The following is a 22,241-nucleotide window of genomic DNA, read 5'->3' as shown; positions in this document are numbered from 1 at the left end:
GGGCAGGGGAGGCTGCCGCAAAGCAGCCTGTGCCCACTCCATGGACAGAGGTTGCTTGAAGTAGCAGCCCCTATCTCCAGGGGCTCCTAGCTCCTACGGACAAAGGCTGCTCTGTCTCCCATGGAGCATCCTCTGTCTGCAGGGAGCTCAGACCCCATAGATAAGGGCTGCTGCCTCTGATACACAGTCCATGAGGGGAACTATTTTTAAAATAGGCTTACCTTGCGCAGCGGCTCCCACCTGGCACCCCCGGTACAGTATCTGCAAAGATTTCATATGGTTAATTGACTGTTCAATTAACTGATAGCAAATATTCCTGTGTCAATTACATGATATCTAACATCCCTAACCGGGAGCTTCCCAATCAATGCCTATCCTCTGATTCCCAACCTTCCAGATATGGGCCCCCTCTGGGAACCACTACTCATGTTCTCTCCTCTTCCCCTAGTGGCTGTACTGGGATCTGTGGGCAGTCTACAGGCAGCATACTTTGGCATCCAATGTCTCCTACACAGTGTACTAGGAAATCTCCTGCAGCCTCTGTATCCAGAGCCCCAGAACCTCTTGAGGAAACTGTTGAGGAACAAGGAGGCCAGACTACAAGAGGATACTTATACCCCAGGCAAATATCTTGTTCTCATTGGATAAGGTGGTCGTGTCCCCTCTGCTATCACAGGCCAATGATTTTAAGCGTTTTCAAAGCCTCACTAAGAGGGTTGCTGACACACTGCATATCTCCCTCAAAGAAAGACACCTACCACAAATTGCTGGACATATTTCATATTACCACTTCTTAAAGAATTGTCCTTTTAGTTAACAAGGAGCTTTTAGATTATGTTAAGGTCATCTGGCAGATACTAGCCTCTATTTCTCAGACATGTAAAAGTGCAAAAATACTTTGTCCTCCCCTCCCCCCCCCCCCCCCCAGAGGTGCAGGCTTATGAATGGCCAGTTTTTAAACTCATGCATGTTGCTCTTAATGAAGTACCCCTGCATTCAGTGTGTGTGTTCCTGTGATTCCCTCTTCCCCACCCCCAGGAATACAAGTAAATAAAAAGACTATTGTTAAGAAAGTATACATTTTTATTTAAGGAACACAGAAGGGACAGAAAATAAATCCATGGTGGGATTCTTGAAGCTGGGAGGAGGAGGATCAGAAATGTGAGGACCGCCTTTTGCTTTGCGATGCCCTGGACCTTGAGTGTGAGGGTGCCCTTGAGTTCCCACCCTATGTCCTCGAGCAGTGTTTCTCAACCTTTTTTTTATAAAGTACCCCTTAAAAAAATAAGTACCCCCAGTACCTACAGTTTTCAGACGCACACGTTTTTTTTCTACCCTTGCAACACTTTTGTTAAAACAACTTAATCGTAGTCGGGCCGGTGATGAAATTTTTGGGTGTAAAAAGTACAAAAACAATAAAACAATGTAAAACTTACCTGAATTTTGGAGAAAACTGAATTTTTGTTTTGTGTTGAGGTACCCCCCAGATTTCTCTCGAATACCCCCTAAGGATACTCGTACCACTGGTTGAGAAACTCTGTCCTAAAGCCCCTGGGGACCTGGATGAGGAGGGAAAGTTCTGCAAGGAGCGGGGAGTCTCTCTAGGTTCGCGTCTTGGAAAGCCACCATGCTTTCTATCAGATGTCAGGGACAAGCCATTATCGTGGTACTGCACTTGGAGTTCCCTGCATGCTCTCCTCCCCTAATACTCTGCTCCCATCTCTTCCAGTAGCGTATTCTTTCAGTTGGTTACACGCTTCCTGTGCAAGTGGGTTGATTGCATTTGTTCCTTGAACATGTCTTCCCTTGTCCATTTTTGCTTTTGGATTTGTACAAGCTGGACAGCTGATGGAGTATGCAGCAAGCTCCCTGCTGGTTCTCAATGTAACGAAAAGTTACAAGGAGGATACATTGTGGAGCCTGAAACCTAATCTGTTAACATACAGTGAAAGTCTCTAAATTTAGACAGTGGAGATGTGGTCTGTGCAATGCCAAAGGTCTCCCCAGAAATTTTGCGAAGATCAAAGTGTTCCTCTGAGAGCTTTATGGCACTATGCAAGAGAGGGTTCCTGCTCCATCTCCAGACATGTTAACAAGCTGTTCCAGGTCCCCCACACTGTGTAGGCACAGAGTATGCCACACATCACACCCAATTGCCTTAACCTGCTTGTAGCAAGAAAAAAATATGAATTCACCAGAAGTGCCTCCTCTTGAGTCAGTGCCTAACTGATATGTCCTGGGAAGAGGGGGTTGTCTCCAAGATGATAAAAAGTTCTTGTAAGCAAACTGAGTATTCTCTTCCTCCCCCACCATGATGTCCTCCACACTGCTGCTCTGATGAGTGTCTTGGGAAGATTCTACAGACTGGCTTGGGAAGCTGGTTGTTCCTTTCCTCCCCCAGGATTGAATGTAGCTGCTCGTAGAAGTGGCATGTTTGTGGTGATGTTTGAGACCTTTCTTTTGCCACCTTTGTCAGCTCCTTTATTTTCACTCTGCATTGCTGGGCATCCCTGGTATGTCCTTTCTCTGCCGTGGACTTTACAGTTTTGGCATTAATTTCCATGTTTCTTTTGCTGGATTGTAGTTCTGAGAACAGTTTCCTCTTCCCTATACATCTGTGAATCCAAGATCTTCTTCCCACTCTGTACTGGTGCTCATCTGTGCCCCTGGGAACTGAAGGTCATGGAATGTGAACTCATGGTCAGGTGTGCTGCCTGCTCTGAAGTGTGCTCACCTCGCTGTCCACACAGGAAAGGAAATTCATACATTCCTGGGGTTTTTCATGTTCACTTGAAGAGCAGTAGAGTCGGATGTCCTGGCCAGAGTGGTCAGTGGGGCACTGTGGGATGCTTCCTGGAGAGAAAGAATGTTGAGTATAGCAATGCTGCATCTACACAGTGGAAGGTGGAATTTAACATTACTCCTTATGAGAAGAGGAGTAAGTAATCTATTTTAACTGCTCTTAAAGTTGATGGAACAGGCTTGGTAATGTGGACTCATTCTTTAGAAAATCAACCTTATATAGCTAAATTCTACCTAAACTCCTAATGTACAGCAGGCCTAAGATTCCTCATGGGAAACCTCCTCCTGCACACCAGATGCCCCACTCCAACATGGGACTACAACTAGACCACCCTTTAAACATAGGCCACTTGTTCTCTTCTACACCTATCAAGGAAGACTGCATTTCTAATGGCCACCACTTCGGCATGACAAATAGGGGAAATAATGGTGGTGTTGGTGCACATGCTCTTCATGGTTGTCTCTAAAGACGAAAATCGCTCTGAGGCAGAGTTCTTCCCTGAGGTGGTTTTGTCCTTTCATATGAACAAGCTCATTCACTTCCTCACCTTTTTCTCAGAAGTTGCATTGTGACATCTGGGAGGCAATACAACATATGCTTGATGTTTTTATGCGGACAAGTCAAAAGGACTTTAGGGAATCTTCTAAATTCTTCTTTTCAATTGCAGACAAATTGAAGGATATCAGCTGAAAGGCTCTCCAGTGGGTCTTGTACTGCATTAACTATTATCATGCCCATAACCCGCTGTCTCTCAGGAATTTGCACACTTGGTGAGATCAGTTTCCACCTCGGCTGCATTTATTAAAGATGTTCCTGTGTTGGAAATCTGCAAGGTTGCAACTTGGGCCTTTGCCCATACTTTCCTATAATATTATACAGTTACTTGAAATTCTGCTTCCAGTACCCTCTGACTTCACTCTGAAGCCCTAGCCCTTCATGTAGAGTCCTAGCTCTACATACTGTGGAGCACACTGCTGTGGAGCACCCATAGGACTTAATGCAAAGAGGAAGTTACCCTGTGGTTCTTTGAGACGAGTCTTTCTATGAATGCTTATTTTCCCGTCCTCCTCCCCTCTACTTTCGAGTTCTAAGTTCAGCGTTAGGGAGGGAACTGAGGGTAGTTTGCCCGCATAGGACTAAGTCTGCATCTGAGCAACCGTAAGTTTCATGTTCATGCATCTGAGCAACCTTTTTGGTTTGGCATCTTTTCCACTCCCTATTCAGACAGTTTATATCCCTTTTAGATTGCCATAGACAAGAGGGGATTCAGATCTCGCACTGTCTGGACAACCTAGTGTTGAAGGTGCTTCCCTACAAAGTCCCATCTGTTCATTATTTTTTAATGGGGGTTAATGATGAATCATCAAAGCTGCCTTATCCTGTCTGTCATTCTAAACTAATGAGCTCTCTGCATAACCACTCTGAGCCTCTTAATATTTGACAATGAGAAACTTTATAAAATCAAGTGATCCTCAAGCACTCTCCAGGCATCAGCAGACCAATGGCTTCAGCTGTTCAGCATGATGGTGATTTTTATGTAAACTGTTCCTTGGACAGTGCTTCATCTTCACCACTTCAGAACTTCTGATTACCGTACTCTGTATAAGACTAAGTACCACCACTTGACAATGCCTTTAGTTGTTTGATGGGTCATTCATTGTTGGTGCTCATGCCATCCCTTCAAGGGCAACCTAGAGCAATTCTGAAAGCAATTCATATAACTCTCATTGCAAACCTGTTGTGACTGGCTGATATGGGACACTCTGGTTCCGGATGAGTAGTTGAAAAATTTCTCCGCATAACATCTTGTATTTACCATCAGTAAATTAAGGTTCTGAACTCTTGATGTATTATCTAAAATGATGGAAGACATAATATTCAGAAAGGAATATTTAAATAGCCAGACAAATCAGTCTTCACAATAGCCACTACTTAGTACATTGTTGCAGTATGGGAATCTACTCCTGGATGAATATAATACAAGGAATAGGGTCCAAATAGGCCTGGAATGGTGTCAAAGCACCAAATTCATAGCAAGATGCATTCTGACCATGGACAATGCACTCACCATGAACCTATATTTTAAAAAGGCAAAACAAAAAACCAGGGCCACGCTGCATCTCTCTGCTCTTCTGGTTGGAGAGGAACCACTTATCGATAGTTCAAGGGGGAACCCAGAAGCAGGCTGCCTCAAATGATCTGTGGACTGGAGCTGCTGATTGGACATTTTTGTTACTTGTCTAACAAGGTCACTTTCCATTTTTCCAAACTGTTTGCCTGTAAAACCAAGATGCTCTGCTACTTTGTCAGACATAGGGCCCAAGATGGAGGCTCTTTCTAATGTGACTTCCTGCCCCCCTTCCCATTCTCTTGTATACAAAAGAACAGGAAGATCCCTTCAGTAATACTGTCAGTGTTCATAGGCTGAAGGGTGGTTGGGTTCTCATACCTGATCAATTGATTTTTGGGGTCTTCTGTATTCCTACCACACAGTTCCTATTATTACAGGGATCAGTTCTGTCCCCGAAACCAGACAAACGTCAGCTAGCTTCTAAGTATTTGGCAAGTTATCTAAAGCTATGGTGACCAACACGCTAGCCATTAGCCACGTGTGGGTATTTGGCCAGTTGAGTGTGGCTAGTTCTCTCTAGCAGTAGCTACAATAGTGGCTACTTATCCCCTCAAATTTCAAACATATTTTTGTGTCAAACTTTCACACTGGGGAAACTTTTTGGTATAGCTGGCCATATGTGGGGCTCCCAGAGTCTTCATTGAACTAAACTAGAGCCTCTAAATCGTCGTGTCCAACCAGTTGCGAAGAGAACTAGCCACACACAACTGGCCAAATATCTGCTAGTGGCTAGCGTGCTGGACACCATGGTTCTAAATCATCTATTGAAATGGAGAACTTCAGAGATTTAAAGACCTTTACTAATTAGTTAAAACGTAGAACCTGTTCCTTAAATACTGTTGTGACATCATGGTCAGAAGCCATATGGTTATGATAAAGTGCATTATAGCTGTATTTGTCCATATTTCACCAAATTCTACACAATAAAGATCCATTCTGTAGCTGATGGGATGTTGGGTGTTGAGTGTATAGAAAAAATGTATATCTGCTTGCTTCGAGTACTACCCAAAGGACGTTTCTATCTGGACTAGCGATATAAGTGACTGTATCAGAGGCAGCAAGGGGTGAGAGCAGAAGCCAGTGCTGGGGGGAGCTGACTTAAAAGCTGGTTCCTTCCCAGCACCATCTCCATGGTGCACAGGGGGAGGCAGAACTGTAGCAGTCCTGGAACCGGCATGAGCTAGGACTGCTCAGTCCCTGCTCGTGCCAGCCTTGGGAACTACCCTCCTTGCAGCTGTGCATTTTAAATGTAGCAAGAGCTGGGTGGCTGTAACTACATTTAAAATGCAGAGTTGCATCGGTGCTGGGGCCAGCATGAGCCAGAACTGCTCAATTCTGGCTTGTGCTGGAGTTACCCCTGCTGCAGTTACTGGCTTGTGCTGGAGTTACCCCTGCCTGCGCACCTAGCTCCTCCTACATTGAAACTGCAGAACCGCAGCATGGGTAGCTCCTGAACCTGGCGCGACCCAAGACAGAGCGTCTCCCCTTATCTACTAATCGTGTAGTTGCTACAAATTGTATCGATTACACTATTAGCCAGTTATCCGCTTCTTAGCATCCTTAATCTGGACGGCATCACGCCTCAAAATGGATACTTGTTTTTATTGTATTTTTTTAAAGATCTCTTCCCTTCATGCCAGTAGCTGAAACTAATGATTAGTTGCGGGTTTTTGTATTACAAGCTTGGCTTTTGTCAGAGTTGGGGTGAACTTAATGCTAATGGCTTTAGCTGGTCAGCATGGTGGAGACTTAACTGTTCCATAAACAGTGCTTCATCTTCACCTCTTCAGAAGTTCTGATTTTACTGAAATTCTGTTTCTTGAAGAATGAAGCCTTTAGATAAACATAGGTAATCTCAACGTAGTGATTGAGAAGCAGGTTGCTTAAACTCTGTTGCTTGAAAAAGCTCTGAACACTAGAAGCAGCCATAGCATTTATTCACTCTAGGAAGAGGACCCAAGAACAGATGGGGGTGGGGGGTAAGAACGGTAATGGAGATACCGATTACAACTGCCAGTAAGATCGTTCATTGGGAATACAGAACAGCCAAAGGAGATTGAGTAGGTTTAAATTGACGAGAGACCTCCTAATCAGAGGCCAATATATAAGATGGAGTTTCCAAATAGGTGTCCAGAATAATAGTATTGTAATACATATTTCAACATCTTTCTCATGTGCTGAAGGATGACATCTCACTTGGATAGTAGACATTTTTATGCTGTGCTTTTTATTGTATTTTTGGTTTTCTTGCTGTTAAGTTCCTGGTAAATATTTCCAAGTTGTCTGTCAGAAATTTGAGGGATTTTTAGAAAATGAAACTGATAAGAGGGATGCTTGAAGTTATAAAGATGGACCATATTAAAATGAATCAAGGTTAGAGGAAGTGAAAAGGTGGTACTAGTTTGAACTTCCTCAGCTTTTCTCTGTCTTAAATAGTTTGGGCATACAAAACCCCAGAAAGATATATATGAAGCAGGGCATGTTTAAACTGAAGTGGAGCTAGATGGATGTCATGCAAAAGGATTTGATTAACTGTAGAGTTTTGAGGAACAGACTGGAAAGAAGGTCTCAAAGCTTAGATAGGACTAAGACTAAAAGAAATTACAAGTGGTACAATTTGTGGCAATAGGAGGAAATCCAAAGGACTGTTGGAGTATAAAGGAAAGACACAGTATAGAGAGAAATTAAAGGGGGTGGAGGAGGGAAGTGTTGGGGGAATACAACGTCTTCTACACCTTGAAGAACCATTGACAGAAATTCTGAGGCAGGTGTCCTGGATATTGAGACACTCCAGGGCAGCAGATTGGGAGTTCTCTGGTATCTTTCTGATGTGTTAAAAATGGAGGCTTTTACTGAATTAAATCTGCTACAGTGACATACATCTAACAAGAGCACCCATAATTATGGGAGGGTAAGGACTTAAAAACTTAGAAAAAATATTTTAAAAGAATACATATTTCCAAGCGTGATCAGAGGAAATGTCCTATAGGCAGATTTAATAACTTCATGCTGCTTTGAGGGTACCATACTACATCTTCCCCTCAAACATGTGGGACTGGCTATTTTTATATAAAATACTGGACTACTGGATCACAAAACTGATATGGTACTTTTCCTGTGTGTCTGTTTAAAATTTCACTACCTCTTTTAGTTTTGTACAGAAAGTACATAATCATATTGTAGAAGGTATTTGAGGTGCAGGGGGCTGAGGTTGGAAGTTTAACACATGAGTGGGAATCGTTTGGATTAAGCACCATTGATGAAAATGGTAATGGTATCTCTTGCACTGGTGCAGCTATGCAGATTAGAGATGTTAAATATCGGTTATTGAATAGTCGAATAACCTCATGAATTCTTATTGGTTACTCGACTATTCTATAGTACCTGGGGGCAGAGCCAGCAGCCAGTGCACTCTATCAGTGGCAGCAGTGGGGGATGCCAGGTGAGAGCTGGTCTGTGAGAGGAGCCTGATAGAGGCAGCAGCTCCGGGATGGCAGCAGCCCCTGGCTGTGGCGGTGTGTGTGTGTGTCCTGAACTCCTGGACCTGGTGCGAGCTGGAACTGAGCCAGGCTGCCTGCTTGCCTAGCTACTAATACACTTTTTAAAGCAGAGCCACTGCAGGGATAGGTCCCTGACCCGCTACAAGCCAGGACTGAACTGGGCTGCTGGCCAGCCTGATAAATGTATTGGTGGTGATCAGGGAATGCATGTAGTCGATAGCATTAACCTGTAAGCTTTTTCTAATCAGTTAATTGACTACACTGTTGACTACACTGTTGCATCCCTAATGCAGATGGCTGATGTCTTTAGTTAGAGCAAACAAAGGGCTAGTTTACATGGAGACTTGGTACGAATCTAAAGCATACTACCCTGCCATGCACTAGCTGACAGTGCGGACCATGTACTAAGTCCATGTCTGGACTTAAAGGTAAGGTTGAATTTAAGATCCATTTTTTAGCCCCCGATTTTGTAAGGTGCATGTCCCCACCATGCAAGAATTCAACATAGTTCAAAGAAGCTTGTCACCAGTAGGGTAGCTACCATCGACTTGGAGAGCAATGCATTGTGTGTAGCTATCCCAACATGCTTGTGTCCCTTTGCATTGTGGGTTATGATCCCAGTCCATGTTGGGACCAAAACGGTATAGCTAGTGGCTCTGGGTACATGTTGTCAGTGGACCATAATGGATTCGTTTCCTCCCTTCACCTCTGCTTAAGACTAACAGCAAACAGTCTTTTTGTGCCCTTTTTTCTCTTGTTGGTTATCTGTGCAGATATCACAGCAGCATAAGCATGGAATCCATTGTGGATCCTGGTGAGCATCAAAACATGATGATTGTAACCTTGGTGCGCCTAATGCTGGAATATGTCCAGAACATATTCAGGGTCTGTTGCAACAAGAAGAATCCTGGGTGATCATTAAAATACTCTTTTGTGAAGCACTTGAATTGAGCAAAGTGCAAATGCCACGGGCATTCAATCCTCTGGACACAGTGGAATGCTGGTTCTGGTGCTGCCAGACAAATACAGACTGGTGGGACCACATTGTTATGCGGGTATGGGGCAATCAGCAATGTCTGCAAAACTTTTGCATGCATATGGCCATTTTCATGGAAGCTTGCAAATTGTGTTCCCCTGCCATGAAGTGCAGCAATACCAGAATGAGACATGTTCTGACAGTGAAGAAGTGAGTGATAACTACCCTGTGGACGTTTGCAACGCCAGCCAGCCAGCCACTGGTCGAGAGTCAGTTTGGAGTGGGGAAGTCTACAGTGCGGGCTGTTGTAATCCAAGTAGTCAAGGCAATCAGTACCCTTCTGCCACAGAGGGTAGTGACTCTGGGAAACGTGGAGGACGTAGGGGTTCCTAAACTGTGGTGAGGTAATAGATGGAACATGCATCCCCATCTTGGCATCCAGCAGCCTTGTCAAGGAGTACATAAACTGCAAGGGGTACTTCTTCATGGTGCTGCAGGAGTAGTTGGATCACAAGGCCATTTCCCCAACATCAAGAAGGGAAGGTTGGGAAAGGTGCATGACACACATCTTTAGGAACTCCTGCCTCTTTGGCAAGCTGGAACTTCTTCCCATACTGGAAAATAAACATTGGGACATTGACGTGCCAGTAGTGATCTTGGGAGACCTTACCTACCCCTTGCTCCCATGTCTCATGAAGCCATACACAGGCAGCCTGGACCGCAGTAAGGAACAGCTCAAACTAAGCAAGTGCAGAATGATGGTAGAATATGCTTTTGGGTGTTTAAAGGGAAGGTGTCCTGTAGGCTGTTAGACTTCAGCAAAAGCAATATTCCTGTTGTGATGACAGCCTGCTGTGTGCTCAATAATATCAGAGTAAGTGGGAAATGTATTCGTCAGGATGGAGTGCCAAGGCACATAGTATGTAGTCAGGGATTTTGAGCAGCCATACACCAGGGCAATAAAGAGAGCACAGCGAGGGACAGTGGTACAACTCAGAGAAGCCCTGAAAGACAGATTTATGAATGGTCATTTTTGAGTCATGCGTGTTGCTCTCAATGAAGTGCCCCTGCATTCAGTGTGCTTGCCTGTAACTCCCCTCCCCCACTCAAACACCTCTTTTACACAAGCAATAAAGATACTGTTCAAAAAATTTGCTTCCCTTCTGACCATTCTCCTCCTCCTTCCTCCACCATGCTGTCCTCTATGCTGCTGCCTAAGGCTGCCTGAGAGTCTTGGGAGGAATCCACAGACTGGCTAGGGAAGCTGGTCAGGTTCTCCCCCCCCCCCCTCGCCCCCCAAAGATTGCACACAGCCAGTCATAGAAGCAGCATGTTTGCAGCAGTGCTCCAGACCATCCATTTGCCTCCTTTGTCTTGGTGTGATACTTCAACTCCTTTATTTGCATTCTACACTGCCAGGTGTCCCCGGTGTATCCTTTCTCCTCCATGCCCTTTGTGATCTTGGCATGGATATCTGCAGTTTTTTTGCTGGTTTGTAGTTCTGCAAGAAAAGATTCCTCTCACTCACACCGTAAGGTGCTCATCTGCAACCTGGAAAATGGAGCTCATGGTCAAGTGTGCTTCCTGTTCTGAAGTCTCGTCATATTGGCCATGCAGGAAATTAAATTGAAATTTTCCAGGGGGCTTTCCTGTTCACTTTTTGTATGTCTACACAGCAGAGTTATTTTGGAATAACATTTGTTATTCTGAAATAATGTTAAGCGCTGTCTACACAAGAAGTTCAGTATTTTGAAATAAATTTGGAATAACTGGGTACTTACGCCGACTTCCTGTAAACCTCATTATACAAGGATTAAGGAAGTCAGCGGAATAGCAATTTATTTTAAAATAAGTGCTGTGTGGACAATGCCAGATTTTAAAATAAGCTAGGCAACTTGTGTAGCTCAAATTTTGTAGCTAATTTCAAGGTACACGTTACTGTATAGATGTACCTTTGCAGAGCTGTAGAGTTGAAAGTCATGGCCATAGGGGTCTCAACCTGCAGGATATATTCTTGACCTCCAGGAAGTATACTTTCTCAGAGCTGCATCTGAACTCCCATAGTCAAACATGCAAGATGGAATTTAGCAGTTACCCTCAAGAAAGCAAAAATACCGAATATATTTTAATGGCCATTGAAGTTGACGGAACAGGCTTGGTAGTATGGACTTAATATTTAGAAAAACAACCTAATGTGGTTAAGTTTGACCTAAACTCCCAGTTTAGACCAGGTGTAAAAGTTTTAGTGTATTTTGATATACTGCTGCAGTATGCCAAAGTTTGTTACAGAGCTTCTAGTGTGGTGGTAGATTTAGCACTACTGTGGACACCTATGCCTGACATAAAGTCTTTTTAGATAAGCCTTTGCTATAGATGAGATCTTAAGTTTTCAAACGTCCTTATTATCATGGGGCTCTCAACAGTGCAAGCTCCAACTAGACATAACATGGTTATTGCTAGCAAGACAAAGTGGAGTAAGCATGTTAACTGCTAAGTGGGAAGGATGTTATGGTTAAGCATTGGACTGGAATTTGAGAAGACTGGATCTGTTTCTCTTATAGTCTTTGTGTGACAATACACAGATAACTTAAGCTCTCTCTATGCCTGAGTTCTCCATTTCTTCAATGGGGATGCTTTCTTATCACACGCTGATGCAAGGATATAGTCACTATTTGTGAAGTGTTTTACTACAATATAATGATGATCATCATAGTAAATAATAAGTAAAGATAACCTTAAGTGATAAGCCGGCTGGACTAAATACTTTACACTGAAAATATTTGAACAGTTCTAACTAGATTTGCATTGGTAGTTCTCTAGAACTCCTAGGCTTTGTCCACAATGCAAGTTTTTGTTGCAGAAAATATGCTTATGGAGGGACTCATTAGCATTAGTTGCTACATCATTAGCATATTTTCTGCTGTTTCTTGTTGCGCAAAGAGTTTTTGTGCAACAAGCAGTGTAGCCTTGCGGAGAGGCATAAGGATCTTGTGCAAAACAGGGCTTTTGCGTAAAACGGAAGTGGCTATACTGCTTCTTTTTGTGCAAAAACCCTTGTGCAAAAAGAAATGACAGAAAATATGCTAATGATGTCGCAACTTATGCTAATGAGTCCCATATTAACACATTTTCTGCCGCAAAAACTTGCAGTGTAGACAAAGCCCTAATGGAGATAGCCAATCTGTGTGTTTAGTCTTGCTGTGGTGAGGGTATGGAGTTACATAAAGTGGTTTAAATGAGGAACACACAGCATGTGTTAGAGCTTCACATAGCAGACTAATTTTTGTTCCTGGGTCTTTGTGCCACTAGTCTCTTCTTGTAATGTGCTGTAAGAAATATAAGCAGAGTATAATTAAATGGAAACTTATCTTCCTGACTAAACCTACTATAACTTTTATATTTCTTCTTAATCCTTAGATGGGAATGATGAGCAATCCCAGTCCTTATGGCTCACCATACAGCCAGAACTCTGGGCAGCAGATTGGAGCCGGTGGACTTGGTTCCCAGATGCAGAATAAGACTGGGCTACCAAACAGCTTACCCCAGTTTCCAATGGACAAGAAGCCAGTTCCTGGGACAGGAATGCCTAACATGGTAGGTAAAATTGTGGGTTTTACTATCAAATGGGTGGGAGATCAAATATGGGCCTCTTGCAATATTCTGCTTTTGCTACTCCCGAATTTTATAGCTGTCAGATACCACATGCATTCTCTGTGTCCTTCTGTGTCATGAGTATGCATGGTGGAGGGTTGGGAAGAAGGAAGAGGTAAGTAGATTAGGGATGTGAAAGATTACTTGGTAAGCATTCCCCTAAACAGGTAATACTTACTGGTTCTGGTTAACTGGTAGCCATTGTTGGAGCAGCTTCCTGGCTGACATGGGCAGGGGGCTGCTCCAGCCCTACAGGGGCCTGCCACGGACAGAGACTGCTCTTGTCCTGGGTGCCCACCAGACAGAGGCTGCTCCTGCGACTGGTGCAGTCTCTGTCCATAGGCAACCCAGGCGTCCCACAGGCAGGGTTGATCTGGCAGAGACTGGGAACCAGCAGAGCCACTGGTAACCCCAGCACCAGTCTGGGAGGTGGGAGCCCCACTGGTTGGGAACTGCTTCATTGGGGTTGGAGTAGTCTCCAGCCAAGAATCCTGCTTTAGTCGGTTAACCAGTTAAACACTAGGCAAACCTAACATTGAACCAGTTAACTGATTATCTGGTATGTTACATCCCTAGAGTAGATTCCCTCTCCTCACTAGTGTCAGATTAAGGAATATTGGGAAAGGAAGTGAGGGTATTCAATGGCACAGGAGTGGGAGGAATTCCTCCTCCAGAATAATTCAACTTGATGACCTTCTGTCCAGCCCTGATTTTTTTTCTTCCATCTCCTTCACTGGTTTTCCACTGTGCTTCCTCAGGTCAGCTTTGTGTCTTGGCAGCTGCTTTTCATCCATTCACTACCAGATTACCATGAGAGAGAGAGAACAAATCTTTTTGTTCCCACATTTATAGTAATACTTGTTATGGTAGCATCTGGGAGTCCCAGTCTTGGACCCACGGTCTGATTGTGGAAGACACTGTATAGTCCTATAACAGATTGCATCATCCCCAAAGAGCTTTGTTCATGTTTTAGAAGCTGTGGTTGTCCTGTTGCATTCTTGTTTCAGGCAGCTGCTATTGGTGGTGGCTCTGCCCCTTGCTGTTGTTGAAACAGGACTTTCAGAGGAAAAAGGGGTGGGATTCTTTAAAATACATGGCCAAAAGGGCTAGAATTAAAATAAACACTTAATTTTTGAGACTTGACTTTATTCAGAGTCTTGACTTTTTCAGAAAAGAGCTAGTGGTTCCAACTGCACTTTAATTTTGTAATTTTTTTTATTTTAAAAAACTTATGTTTAAAAGGATTAATATAACATCCTGCTATGTTCACAGCAGAGTACAGAAAAAGTGTATAAAAATGATTAACATATTTTTCTAACTATTATGGACATTCTTGTTTCTAATAAGTTCATCCTTGAAAAGGAAAGATTTCTCCTTCCTCGTCAGAATCAGACTCTAAGCTTTCATTTCAGCAGATGTTTATAGCCAAAATCCTCTTCAAACTAGCTTAGTAGAATTCAGTTAGGGATATTAAAGTACTCTGAATTTAGTTTTCACTAACCTTATTTATACAGTGCTCCCCATGCATAGGCCCTAGGGGTGTTATACAACAATGGAATGCAATGCAATAAAAAAATCTTCCTATTAAAAGGCAGGAAAGGGAGAAACTTATACAGGGACTGGAATTACTGGAAAAAAAATCTGGAAGCAGTGTGTCCTGATTGTTGTGAAAAATGGGAAGGGTGGAAGAAGTGGATGTCTTAGGGATAAAGCATACCACAACAGCAAAAGTGTGATTGGCTACTTGTCAAAATAAGCCAAGAAGAAGGTCCTTAAGCTACGCTGGTCCATCATTACAGCTGTTTAACGCTATGGCAATATCGGCAATATGTGAACTTAAAATCTTTCAGAATTCTAAAAATCAATGGGGCTATCTTGATCAGTTTGTCACTAACAGGGAGCTAAGGCTTAATTCCTTAAGCAGCAGTGTTGCCACATTCAGTAAGTGGTAAGAGCTCTGCTAGAAGTGTTACTAGAAGTAAATTATAATATCTAAGCTTTTTGTTCTGAATATGCTGCTGTTGCAAAAATTATTATAGGATAAATCAAAGTGCATCTAGTACAAATTTAGTGGAAAAACGCTCTTGTACTATCTGACAGCTTTCCCTGAAAAGAATGACCAAAATAGTGCCTGAGTTCTAGCATGGTTCTCAGAAGAGGGAGAGGCGAATAGGAGATACTAAAGAAAAGGACATTTTTGTATTGGCTACTACTACCTAATATCAAACTTTGTCTTCAGATGTTGAGGAGCATATGTCCAGACCAGATATAGATCAAACAGGATCCAGAAGTCAAAATGCATGTTGATTATGTGATGTACTCTGCATATGCCACTTAATGTTTAGGAGCAATCTCAATAAGAAGCCGTGTGCATACATTGAATAGGAAGAAGCTCTGAACACTGCATTTCAGGCTATTCTGAAGCACGATTATTCATCATTATAATTTTGTGCTGCTCCTCTTGTGGAAGGAGGAAGTTAATAATGCTATTCTAAGTATTTAAAGGAAGCATTAAATGAAGTAGCACAATCTAGGCCAGGAATTCTTAGGATAATTTTTTTTGTGGCCTTGGAATGTGACCATTAACTCTTGCTAGTGGCATGCTCACATTTTCCCAAGCTGCCTCCTTAGTCCTAGCCCAAGAGGCTGTGGCTGCAAGAAAAGCCCCTGGTGGCCACATTTGAGAAATGCTGGTCTAGGCTAATTAAATTGTGCACTACCCAGAAGTTTTGTGGCATATCTGGTAGAGAATAAGTAAAACCTTTGTTCTGTGATACCTGCATGAAATGTTTGTGACCAGGCAACTTCTCAGCCATCTCCTCTTAAGTTTCATTCTGTTGCTTTCAAAGGTGGAGATTTTTTTAATCCCCACCTCTTTAAATAATTGTATGAGTGCTATAGGAGCACATTTCTTTGAGATGTTTTAAATATGAAGTTTAGTTCTAGTCATATTGAATGTATTTTATGTAATGTGACCTCACAAATACATCTGAAAGGGTGTGAATCGAACTGGCCTTAATTGAGTCACACAGATAGTGTTGGGGAGAAAAGGGAGAAGGAGAGAGTAGTAGGCAGAGAGTACAGTTGTTGCAAGCTGATGCTCAAACTTGTTGCTGATAAGTGTTGATAAACATTAAATTTGGGTAATCAATGGTTAAAGGTAGGTGGAAGACACAAAATTGCATTCATGATCTGGCTACTCAGTGAATTGACCCTGATTATTTTTGACTTGTGTATGTCTCCATCACTTTTCTCAAGGGCCAGCAGCAGGCTCCTCCAGTTCAACAAGCTGGGATGGTGGCAGCTGCTCCCCAAGGAATGGGATCGGGAGCACCTACAGCAGATCCAGAAAAACGTAAACTCATTCAGCAGCAGCTCGTTCTCCTTTTACATGCTCACAAGTGTCAGCGGCGGGAACAGGCAAATGGTGAGATGCGACAGTGCAACCTCCCTCATTGCCGCACCATGAAGAATGTCCTAAACCACATGACACACTGCCAGGCTGGCAAATCCTGCCAGGGTAAGTAGAGTGAGTATGCTTATTGGGTAGGACTCCATGAAGGAGAAGATGGGGAACTTTTCTCACTTAAAAGACACTGGAGTAGTTAGCTTATGAGAGGGTTTTGACAACCAGATGACTCCATGATCACATCTGGATGCTCAGGAAAGAAAGGGTTAAGCGCCTTTTTGATGCAGAATAGGGATGTTAGATATGGTACAATTGAATAATCATGTAATCGCATGGAAATCTTAGTGGTTTATGCTCAGATTGATAGACTCATGTTAGCAGAAGTGGTCGCTTGTAACAGATGAGTTCCTGTCAAAAGTTTGCATGCTAGAGAGCTGTGATGTTCTATGACCTCTGCAAGTAATCATGTGTTCCAGGTGGTCTCTTCAGAGATGGTTTTAGGTTGGTTTTAATATAATGGCAATATCTGTTAACCATGTCCACTAGCCATTTGACCTCTGGCCATCATATTGTCAGATCTCACATGGTAGAACATGAATTGATGGTACAGGATGAACCTGTCTAGTCCAGAAATCTGTGGTTTGGCAAAATCTATGGTCCGGCATGATTTTAGTTAGCTTGGATGTCCACTGATCATGCATATGGCCAAGTTTCCCATGCACCCATACAATTTTACAGCCACCAGTCCTGGACGCGGTGTTCTGTGCTGTTAATTTAGCTCTACTTTACCCCTAAATGTCTTCTAAGAGCCCAGTAAGCAGTGGAAGTGTTGGTAATGCTGCTAGATAATATTGACTTCCTGTGGTTCAGCAGTTTCTCTGTCTTGATACTGGTGAGGTCCAATGATGCTGGACTAGAGAAGTTCAAGCTGTATAGTAAACGCTTTATCTAGCATGTTGGAGGAATAATGAATATTCTGGTTAATTGAGAGTTATACTTTACCAATGGGAATACAAATTTTCAAAAAATTAGAATACAATAAAATGAACGAAGTGTAAGATAGCGTACAATGTAGTGGCAGCACTGCAGAGTAGTTGGTTTCTTGAACTTTGTTGTATATAGGTAGAGTTTTCTAAATAGTAGATTCTTAAAACATTACATGTGGTACACCCAGATCACTAAAAATACCCGTAGTAAAACTTATATTAAACATAATTTAATCTTTGTTTGCTTCAGAAGGCAGTTCAAGATCTTGCAGAGCCTCGGTTATAGTTATCAACATCAGTTATTGTAGATGTAGGAGATAGGGTCGTCCTCATAGGTTCAGCCCAGTGACACACCCCTGTAGCTGCTTTTTAATATAAATCCCTGATTTCATCTTGCCTACCTGTCTTGTGGCTCTTTTGCATGAAAGTAGAGTGGAGAATATGCAGTAGCACAGGGGTTCCCAAACTTTTTGATACAGGGACCAGTAAATCCATTCACAAACTTTTGGAGGACTGATACTGTTCATTTGCATATTCATTAATCAAATGACAAATTTTCAAATAAGTTGTTTCTGGTCCTCCCAAAACCCCCAGTGCCAGCTTTAGCAAAGCTTTTGATATGGTCACCCACAATATTCTTGCCAGCAAGTTAAGGGATATGGATTGGATAAATGGACTGTAAGACAGAAAGCTGGTTAGACCAGGGTTGCCAAACTTTTTACTTTAGTTGGAAACCCCCCCCCCCCTTTTTTTTTTCAATACTGCTTTTTGCAGCCCAAAAATATAAACACATAAACTGAGAATACCAGACATATAACATGTCTGGTATTTTCTCATTAGGTAAACTTGTATTATTATTAGATGTATCAGTTTGTGGTTTCGAACTGCCTTGCTGGTAAATGTGCTCAGGCTGTATGAGTGTGTCTACCAGCCAGACAGTTCGCAACTACTTGAGGGGTGGGGGGGGGGGGGGGCGCGACACAATAGAATCCCGGGGCCGGACTAACTCATGCTTTGTGGGGGGCGGGGGGGGGGGGGAAGAGAACAGAGGCAGCGTCCCAAGATCTACATATGGCCGGGTTGGTCCCACTCCCCGCAGGCCGGTTCATTTCACCTGCCTGCTTCCCCCGCTGTGCCTCTGGCCAGCCCCACTTCCCTCAACCCCCTCCCGGGCAGCCAGGTCCCCCCCGCTTTTCCTCCCAATCTCCCTTTGCCTTTCCCGCATCCAGCCCTCCTTCCGGCAGCCACTTCTCTCTCTTCCTCCCTCCTCCCCCCCCATCTTCCCTGGCCAGCTCCCTGCCCCCAACCTTGCACCCCCCGGCAGCCCTGCTTCCACCGCCCCCCCAATCTCCCCTGCCTGCCCTGATTCCCCCATCCAGTGCTGCTTCCAGTGGCCAGCTCTTCCCTCCTCCTCACCCCAGAATCCTCTGGCACCTGCACTTTCCCTTAGCCCTGCACCCTCCTGGTGCCTCCCCTTTCCCTTACTGCCCCTGCCCCCTCTTTCCCTGATATCCACCCCCTCAGCACTCTCTGCCCCATCCCCTCCTGCCCCTCTGTGCCCTCACACATGACTTGCTCAATCCCCACGTCTCTCATGCCCACCCCTTCTTTCAAGCCTTCTCCCAGCACCTCCTCCTCCAACCCCCAGTGCCCTTTCCCTCTCCGCTCCTCTCTCAGCATCACCCTGTCTCCCCCCCCCCCCCCCCCCCCTGACACCTCCCCTCCTGCCCTTTCCCTCATTGTCTGTACTTGGCCCCCTGGCATTTGTCTCTCTCTGCTGCACCCTGTCCCTTGGTGCCTTCCCCGCCCAAGCCCCTTCTCCTTCCACTCCTCCCCCTCTGCGCAAGCCCACTGCTGCCTCCTCGCCTTTGCCCAAGCCCATACCCTACCTTCTGCCTTCCACATTGCGGGGCCGGAGGCCACCAAAACCAGCGTGGCCCCGCCATGTGCCTCCGAAGACTTTTAAAATCCTGGGGCGTGATGCACATGGGCAGCAGCAGGCAGTGAGAAGGAGCCGCACATGGCCGGGATGCTCTGGGGGCGGGGGACCTGCGCCCGCGCCAGGAAGAGCCAAGGGAGAGACCCCGCTCCACATATCAGTGGAGCAGGGTCCCTGGCTCTGTAACTCGCCGGCACTTCTAAGTTCAGGGGCGCAGGGCCCGAATCAGCCTAAGGCCGGCCCTGCCAACAGACACCAGGCATGTTGAGGCCCAGTATTTTTTCCTCAGGTATTTTTCCCCGGGTATTTTTTCCCAAACGCATTGTTTGGGAAATGCTGCAATAGCGTAACATGCTGGGCAACTTGTACTAGTCCTGGTTATTAAATTGAAGATTTGTATTGGAAGCTGTCAGAAATGATGGTCAATTAAGCTTTCTGGTTAATGAGTTCTGGATAACAGAGCTCTTACTAGACTTGTTGGGCAATTGCCAGGGGAAGTCCCAGGGCTACAGTAGGGTGGTATTGGAGTTCAGAGGGGGAGTGCTGTATGTTGAGTCATTAGGCAGCCAGTGCCTCAGACACGTGTCTGGAGACTGTTGCTGGAAGTGTTCGGTGCTTGACAGGTAAAGTTGAGGGACTGACCACTTGTGTAATAAAAGACCTTCAATGATGGCCTTCACCTAAAGAATAAAGGTGTTGGTCTCCATGTTCTGGATTGTTTTCTTCACCTCTCTCTTGTGATTGATTGTAGGACTGCCATTGGCTGGTGAACTACCTTTGTCAACTTAGACATCTGTATTTCAGTGATAGCAGTGACTCTTGTGTTCACAATCTGTAAAGCCTGTTGGGCTGTCTCAGGAGAAAAGTGGACTATATATAAACATAAGCCATCAAGGAGTATGCTTTTTTATATGCCCTTTTTGGCAGCGGGGCTGTTCTTCACACTGTAGTTGGTAATAGGTCAAAATGGAACCCATTTTTGTGCATACCTTGTGGTGTTGCTTTAACTTACGTACAATTCTGCACAGTTCAGTTTTAAGTTCTGCAGTAAGTCTTAGGTAAACACTTCAAAAAAAATTTCTCACTGACAATAAGAACTAACATATAGAAAGTGGATGATTTGGGATTGGTTTAATTATTTGAAGCTGATTGTCTCTGGTCAGTACTGACTTGGGGGAAAGTTGAAACAGTGACAGTTGTTGCAGATTTTTGGCTGTTCATTCACCTTTGTACAATTGGTAGACAGGAAGTGGGATCAAACAGTTTGTAGTGGCTAGTAGGCAAGTGTACACTTCTGACAATTGTACCTCCATGTGAAGGTGTCAACAAGGATATTAAGCAAACATGGAAAATCCTCTCTGCCCCAAAAACAGGTTTATTCAGGTGAAGCATGGGGAAGTTTGTCTAAAACTCTGGGTGTAGATGGATGTGTGTGGGTGTAAGTTTGCTTAGCTTTCTGATTGCTATTTTGGAATTTCACCTTCACTAAATTAAAATTTAAAAGTAAAAATTAGTAAGAAAAGCAAGGTGGCATAAATAAACCAAATGGAAAAGACCTTAACTTTTGATTAAACAGAACTGAATGGTAGCACCTCTTGATTGTCTTTGAATACTCTAAATCTTGTCCTGGTAAGAGGTTAGACTGGATGTCTTAGTAGAGCTCTCCCCTCTCTGATTAAGATATTTTGTGCTATCATACTTGATCATCCCCTGTGTATATGCGTGCACAGGTATGAAAGAGAAGCATGACAATTTAGAATTATCTTTTTAAAATGTTTTTGTTCTTTTTCTAGTGGCACACTGTGCATCTTCTCGACAAATCATCTCACACTGGAAGAATTGTACAAGACATGACTGTCCTGTGTGTTTGCCTCTCAAAAATGCTGGGGACAAAAGAAACCAACAATGTAAGCCCTCTTGTGTCCTTTCTATACTCGATTAGCTGTAAAAAGTCATGATTTAGTGTTACATTTGTGTATTGTAAACCTCTAAGAGCATGGATCGGAGCATGGATCTTAGCCAGTTGGTTCCCAGCTTGTAGCAGTGCTGGGATTCTTCAGTCCCATATGCCGGACTCTGCAGTTGTCCTTGTTGAGCCTTATCAGATTTCTTTTGGCCCAATCCTCCAATTTGTCTAAGTCACTCTGGAACCTTTCCCTACCCTCCAGCTTATCTACTTGTCCCCCTAGCTTAGTGTCATCTGCAAGCTTGCTGAGAGTGCAGTTCTTTATTAACGACATGGATGAGGGGATGATGTTGTACAAAATTGGTCCCAGAACACACCTTTGGAACACTCTGCTTGATACTGATCGCCAGCCAGACATTAAGCTGTTGATCATAGCCGTTAAGCCTGATGATCTAGCCAGTTTTCTATCGACTTTATAGTCCATTTATTCAATCCATACTACTTTAACTTGCTGGTAAGAGTACTGTGTGAGACCATGTCAAAAGCATTGCTAAAGTCAGGGTATATCATGTCCACCACCTTTCCTATATCTAGAGAGACAGTTACCTTGTCATAGAAGGCCATCAGGTTGGTTAGGCATGTCTTGCCCTTAGTGAATCCATGTTGTCTATTCCTGATCATTTTACTCTTTCAAGTGTTTCAAAATGGATTCCTTGAGGATCCTTGGCATAATTTTTATGGGGACTGAGGTGATGCTGACAGGTCTGTAGTTCCCTGGATTATCATCCTTACTTGTGTTTTTTTTTTTTTAAATTGGGACTACATTTGCCTTTTTTCCAATCATTCAGGACCTCCTCTGATTGCCATGATAATGGCTTTTCCTGACCACCACCTTATCACTAACATGCCTGTAGAAACCGTTTTTTACCTTTTTCAACTC

General features: G+C 43.8%; 1 protein-coding gene across 10 annotated transcripts in view; it reads left to right on the top strand.

The window, feature by feature from the left end:
* Window positions 1-22,241, top strand: part of EP300 (EP300 lysine acetyltransferase) — a 140,262-nt gene that overhangs the window by 38,039 nt on the left and 79,982 nt on the right. For all 10 annotated transcript variants that reach the window (XM_089781069.1, XM_089781063.1, XM_089781094.1 and 7 more), the window contains 3 exons: window positions 12,828-13,004; window positions 16,320-16,581; window positions 21,189-21,302. In XM_089781069.1, the coding sequence (XP_089637195.1) occupies window positions 12,828-13,004; window positions 16,320-16,581; window positions 21,189-21,302 (553 nt within the window). The remainder of the gene's footprint in view (window positions 1-12,827; window positions 13,005-16,319; window positions 16,582-21,188; window positions 21,303-22,241) is intronic.

This window comes from Pelodiscus sinensis, chromosome 1 (genome assembly GCF_052426305.1).
Source record: "Pelodiscus sinensis isolate ZL-2025 chromosome 1, ASM5242630v1, whole genome shotgun sequence".
In the NCBI taxonomy this organism is placed as follows: Eukaryota; Metazoa; Chordata; order Testudines; family Trionychidae; genus Pelodiscus; species Pelodiscus sinensis.
The sequence above is the reverse complement of the archived record's forward strand: the minus strand, read 5'-3'. Positions and strand labels throughout refer to the sequence as shown.